Source organism: Gossypium hirsutum, chromosome D09 (assembly GCF_007990345.1).
Source record: "Gossypium hirsutum isolate 1008001.06 chromosome D09, Gossypium_hirsutum_v2.1, whole genome shotgun sequence".
Lineage (NCBI taxonomy): Eukaryota > Viridiplantae > Streptophyta > Magnoliopsida > Malvales > Malvaceae > Gossypium > Gossypium hirsutum.
This window is the reverse complement of record NC_053445.1, coordinates 35,926,985-35,933,593: the sequence shown is the minus strand read 5'-3', so window position 1 is coordinate 35,933,593 and position 6,609 is coordinate 35,926,985. Positions and strand designations below refer to the sequence as shown.

General features: G+C 32.1%; 1 protein-coding gene across 7 annotated transcripts; it reads left to right on the top strand.

Annotated features, from left to right (window-relative positions):
- The first annotated feature begins 1,534 nt into the window (after positions 1–1,534).
- On the top strand, positions 1,535–5,270 carry LOC107891688 (E3 ubiquitin-protein ligase At1g63170). 7 transcript variants are annotated; one of them, XM_016816547.2, is made up of 5 exons: positions 1,535–1,889; positions 2,841–3,653; positions 3,977–4,102; positions 4,195–4,471; positions 4,822–5,270. In XM_016816547.2, exons 2-5 carry the CDS (start codon positions 3,004–3,006, stop codon positions 5,005–5,007), a joined length of 1,239 nt encoding a protein of 412 aa, XP_016672036.2. In that variant the 5' UTR covers positions 1,535–1,889; positions 2,841–3,003; the 3' UTR covers positions 5,008–5,270. The 7 variants fall into 7 exon arrangements, with proteins under 7 accessions (XP_016672036.2, XP_016672037.2, XP_040956417.1 ...); XM_016816548.2 differs by having other exon boundaries at positions 1,671–1,889; positions 3,012–3,653; XM_041100483.1 differs by having other exon boundaries at positions 1,671–1,963; positions 3,012–3,653.
- Positions 5,271–6,609: the final 1,339 nt, after the last annotated feature.

The window sequence follows — 6,609 nt, the reverse complement described above, 5'->3', positions numbered from 1 at the left end:
TTTCCATTATCTTATGTTTCTCCCTCTATTTTCTTACATTCTCCATTTCTTTTAACATATCAAGAAGCCGAATTGGCAGTGAAGAAATAAGTAGGAAGTTGAAAACCATCATTGCCTATAACAAAAACCCATAAACCCATACCATGCTTTTTTCTTCACTGCCAATTCGACTTCCTGATATGTTGAAAGAAATGGAGAAGGTAGGAAAATAGAGGGAGAAGCAGAAGAGAATGGAAAATAATGAAAAAAAAGAAAGAAAGTTAAAAGAACATAAAAGAAAAAATTAAATTGCTCAAAATGAAAAAAATATGGGGACCAATTGTATAATTTAACCTAATTTTTTTGTTTGAAATGATGATTTAATGCGCCACATTAGCTTACCGTTATACCGTTAACGATAATTAATGGCTCAATGACTAAAATGTTACAACACGATAACATAAGTGACTAAAACGTAACATTTCAAACATAAGTGACTAAAACGTAACCTGAAGTAAACAAAAGTGACCATGGGTGTAATTTACCCTTGAAAAAATTGTATAAAAAAATATTATTCATATTTTAATTTGGGCAAAATTTAAATAAGCATAAAAAATAGGAATATTTTAGAGTTAAATAAAATTTTTTCATTTTTAGTAATTACTCATATATTCAGGTTTCAACTTTTTTCTTGGGTCCTATTTAGTCTTTGAATTTAGTAATTGTTTCTAGGGTTTGATTTTTTTGTCAAAGTTAACTTTTAAATTTGACAATTGTTTTCATTGGAACTTGAATTTTTTTGGTCAAAGTTCATGTTTGATATTTCTTTGAAAATTCTAAAGTTCAAATTTTAATATAAGAACAATTGTCAAGTTCAGAGATTAATTTAAATAAAAAAGAGTTCAAGTTTCAAAATAAAAATAATTATTTAGTTCAAATCTGAGAGCAATTACCAAGTAATTTAGAAAAAAAATTCAACCCAATATCTTATCTTAAATCCCACTTAATCAAACCGGTCTATTGGCTACCCTAATCCGATGGCCCCTATTTCATTGGTTGTCGGCTCGTTTCCTGCTAGTCATGGCCATAAGCTCATCTCCACCGTACGTGCCATTGTGCTTAGCACTTGGGTCGTAGGCAATCTTAGCCGCACATCACACATCATGTTTAACATATGGGAATTCAATTTTTGGTTAAAATATGTCCTAACTCCCTGAATATTTTATAAATTTTAAATTTACTTCCTATATTTTTATTTTCAAGAATCTACTATTTAAAATTTAAAATTTAAGTTTAACTATTAATATTGTTAAATTATTCTTTTAAATTCAAGTTTATTACAATATCATTTTTTAACTACATTACTATTAATGAATTTTTTATTTTAAAATATCACACCACAAATTTAACAGTGTTAATAATTGTACTTAAAATTTAAAAATAGAAAAATTAAATTTTTAAAAATAAAAATACAAGGACTAAATTTTAAATTTATAAAAAGTACAGAGTATTTTAACCTCAATTATATATTCTAATAATTTAAATAAAAAATAATGTCCATTCACTCCATTCATGATTCATTCAAGTGAAAGAAAAATATTTTCTACGGAATCAGCAGCGTGTTGAAAATTTCACAGTTCATCTTAAATAGATCTTCATGCCCCCAAAATAATAATAATAATAATAAATAGATCAAAACCAGTAGGTCGCGAAAAGATCAACGACTTTGATCTCAATTCTCTCAATCAAACGGTCCACGAATTTTATCACTTTCTTACCAACCAGGACCACGCTTGCTTATTCTCTCTCTCTTGTTTTGGAGTTAGCAATGGAGCAGAAATGCTGTCGCTGTATTTTCTCGAGAAAATGAAAGAACAGTAAAAGTTTTGTGCTTTGAAAGCTATTTCAGTGTAATTATTCACACGTATTTTTTTCCTTTAATTTACTTTCCTATACTCTAAGATGTTTTGATTGAAAATATTTGGTAATATTCTAACCTTGAATTCCAATGTAAATATCTATTCCCCTTTCTCATTTTCATGTTATTTTAACTTGATTCTGCAAACTTGATAACGGGTTTTCAGTTTCCTTCTAGCTAATTAATGGGTCGATTCCAATTTGCGTAAAAGACATAGATTAAATATATAGAAGATTGAACTTTGTTTAATTTTCAGTTGAACTCAAGTTATTGTGAAAATTTATGCTTATAGAGTTATGGGTTATCAAAATTATAACTGGAAATTTAATATTTAGTTTACTTCAATCATGTTCTGTTGAAAAAGGTCTAATTTTTTTTTGCTTGGGTTTTTATTTATGAGTAGTTTTAATTTAGTTTTATATGTATTTTCTGTAGAAATACCAGATATTTAAAGCCTTGTTGATGCTTAATGTCACCACTATACTGTGTTTTTTAGTAGTTTAGGTTGCATTTTTGCAAATTTAATGTATAGAATTTTTTTATCTTTTGAAAAATTCCATTTTTTTGCTTGGATTTTATTTATGATTAGTTCATATTTAGTATTGTATGAATTTTGTGTGAAATTATCAGATATTTTAGGTTGTTAGGGTTTGATTGCTGATCATCGTATGTTGGCTGTTATGATCGCTGAGTGATTTGAACTGATTTATTAATGTATTTGTAGCGAATGCAATCCTCAATATGTTGTAGTCGCATTGTCGGCTGACTATGCTGTTTATGCATCACTTTGGTGAACTTGAGCTGCTCGATTTTAGTTTCCAGTTTTGCATTGTTGTTATTGTGTTATAACGACATACACACACATATGCTCTCTGAAATTTTAAGACATGGTTTTTGTTAGCATGATTAGTATAAAATTGATTCTATGTTCGATTCATGGCAGCTTTTGTATATGGATGGAATAAAGTTGTTGGTTCTGTCGATGTTGTGTTGTTGAGTGTTAAGTTGAGTGGTACCAGTTGTGAACTTTGGGTGGAAAGTAGATATCTGGAAAGTCGATAAGCAACCTATGCTTCCACACTATGTAATTTGGTTGCCGGATTTAAATGGACAGTTCCTCTCCGGAAGATAACAGCAAGCAAACTGACCAATACCCGTTGCTAATGGAACGTGTGGAAAGCCATAGCGATCAAGAGCACATCATTAACGTAACATGGCATGACGAGCTTGACGATGCTTCTTCGAGCTCGGCTCTGGATGAATTATCCTCTAGAGTGAACTTAGCACGGAATGAATATAGATCTTCAAGCAGCACACAAGCTTCCGGATATCAGACTTCTTCCTCAAACGGGTTGAACTCTCAGAATTCTTCATTCATGAGGCATCGCAGGAGCCCTTTAAACTCTGCATTATGGATTTTGTTCGAGTTACTGTTTATTGTCAGTCAGATTACAGCATCTGTGGTGGTTCTATCGTTGTCGAGAAACGAAAAGCCAGAAGCTCCCTTGTTCACATGGATCGTTGGTTATGCATCTGGTTGTGTTGCAAAACTTCCTATTCTTTATTGGCGCTACCGTAACCGCAACGGTGGTATTGAGCAAGATTCGTTGCACTCAAGTCAAGGTTCTTCTTACGGCAATCCTAGTGAGTCTACACCATTTACTGCTATTGCAATTATTCAAGCTTTGGATGAGGATAATGATCACATCACTGAATCAACAAGGGACGGTCATATTTCCGGAACCTTAAGTACCAGGTGTGTTTGCAATTTGCATTTGTTTGTCAGTCATTACTTTTATATGATAAAGTTGGATAGAATGGAAAGGAAAATAATTTGTACATCACAAACATATATAGGGACATGGGTATGGATACCGTATCCAATACTCACATCAGAGTCCGAGTAACATAGGCTAAACAGCTAGAATATGGGAAAAAAAATGCAGTACACTCTTTGGTTGATACATGTATGCTTATATAATATAAGCAATTATTATAATATCTAACAAATTTCTTTCGATTCCGTATGTTATCATATCAATGGTGTCATTGAGTGAAGAATCGGCATTGGATTTGCAGGTTTGATGTATTAGTAGACCGTTTCAAGATGGTGCTAGATTGTTTCTTCGCAGTGTGGTTTATCATAGGCAATATGTGGATATTTGGTGGTCATTCATCTCCTTCTGATGCTCCTAAAATGTACAGGTACGATGAGGACTTATGATATCGATTACTCCTTTTGACTGAGAGTTGCAGTTCTGTTGCGGTTTAAGAACTGTTCATCGGTTTCATTGCAGGTTATGTGTAGTGTTCCTTACTTTTAGCTTTATTGGATATGCCATGCCATTCATACTATGTGCAGCAATTTGTTGCTGCTTGCCCTGCATAATTTCTGTCCTCGGTTTTCGGGAGCACTTTTCGCCAACTAGAGGAGCCACCATGGAATCTATAAGCGCACTGCCGACCTACAGGTTCAAATCTAAGAAAATTGGAAATGTTGATGATCCGGACGTTTCATGTGGAGTTCTGGCTTCCGGTACTGCAAAAGAACGCGTGATATCGGGAGAAGATGCGGTAAGTTCAATTCAATTCAATGCTATTGCTATCAGTTTATCGGTCTTTAGATGTAAAATGCAACCCACTCGAACTTAATTCTGTGTACTTGCTAGGATCGAACTAGATGAAACCAAACAAATTTAAAGCATTCCATGTTACTTCGACCCTTCATTTTTATTGAAGTATCCGTGTTGGCACTCTTGTCTGACGCATACCCATCTGATATGGGAATGTGACCCTTCAAGGACCTTTCAAATATACGAAAAACCTGAACATGCTCATGTTAGCTCTATACTTGTATCCGACACATAGATCCAAGTCTGAGTAATGTAGATAATAATCGAACTTACGGACTGGAGGTGTTGCAGGTTTGTTGTATTTGCTTGGCAGCATATGCAGACGATGACGAACTGAGGGAGCTGCCATGCATCCATGTCTTCCATGTAAAGTGTGTAGATAAATGGTTAAGAATCAATGCATGTTGTCCCCTTTGTAAAACCGAGGTTGGCAACACCAGTGACTGTACTTCGCCATCAGCCGGAGATTCAAATTAACAGCATACCGGAAAAATGACAGTTGAAAGACGAAGCAATGTCTTAAACAATTCGACCTTCATATCTTGTATTCATAGCTATTTTTATGTATTTTGTTATATCATAATCGTATTTATATTATTTTATGTTGTGTCAAAAAGATTTTGAGATATTCGTACATTCATGTGATCATGTTTTTTTTTTCAGTATCGTTTTTTGATTGCAACTGTTGGTGTAAACAAATTTGTTTATATTAAATAAAAAATGGATAATATAATTTTTTACCCTGAATTTGGCATTTAAATTTGAGAATTAGGTTTATTTGTCTTTAAATTTGGAAAATATAAAAGTTTAATGATGTGAAATTATAAGATTGTCTTATACCATTACTTGAAAATTAATATATATATATATAAATTTTTAGGTGATGAGATGGTATAATTTCATAATGTTATATTTAGTGTTATAATAATATGACCAGTGGTTGAACAAGCTAGATCATCACTTCTCTATTCAACCAGTTTGATCGGTTTAATCATTAGACCGACAATAAATAAATAAAATTTTATGTGCAGGGACTAAAATGGATATTGTTGCTAAGTTCAATGATCGAAGTAAACTTAATTGCCAAGGCCAAAGGATAAAAAAAAATATTATCCTATAAAAGATAATCAAGCTAAATATTTTATTCAAATTTTTATACAAACTCGGTTAAAGTTCACCCCGAATTATAGAAGCCAAACTTGAGCTTAACCCGACTTGACTAGACCTGTTCATGGGTCGGGCCACCCGGCCCAGCCTGAAGGCCTGTCCGAAATGTGGGAGGGCTTGGGCAAAAATATAGGCCCGAAAAATGGGCTTGGACAAAAAATAAGCCCCGTTTAAAAATGAGTCGGGCCTCAGGTAAGGTATTTTTGGCCTAAGCCTGGCCCAACCTGAATTCAATAAAGGACAAAAAAAATATTTTTTTAAAATCTTATTTTCTTATTGTTTTCTCCTTATTTTGCTACCATTTTACTATTATGTTGCTATTATTTTGTTGTTATTGTTTGGATATTGTATAAAACTTATTTTATTGTTAATTTTGTTATTATTTTAAAGGCATTTGCTTGTTAAGTTGCATCTATCTTAGTGTTATTTAATTATACATATTTTTTAAAATTTATTTTCAATTTGTTGGGAAATATTTATTTTGATATTTTTAGTATTTTTGGTGTATTATATATATTTTAAAATCATATAAAAATTAGTATGGGTGGACTGGGCTGGGCCGGGCCCAAGTTTTAACATTTTTATTCGGGTCGAGCTTGGGCAAATTTTTAGGCCCATACACACCTCTAGGCTTGACCCATATTAATTTTTTTAATTATTTTATTATACACAATAAATTTGTAAATATAATATATCAAATACACTTAAACATAAACAAATATTAAAACAACAAACAAATTAAAATAGTAACAAAATTAATAATAAAACATAAGTTCTACAATATCCAAATAATATTAAAAACGACAATGAAAAAACATTAAAAACGGCAGCAAAAAACAACTCCCAAACAACAAAAACAACAATACAAATAACAACAAAAATAGTAGCAAAAATAACACCAAAACACCAGTA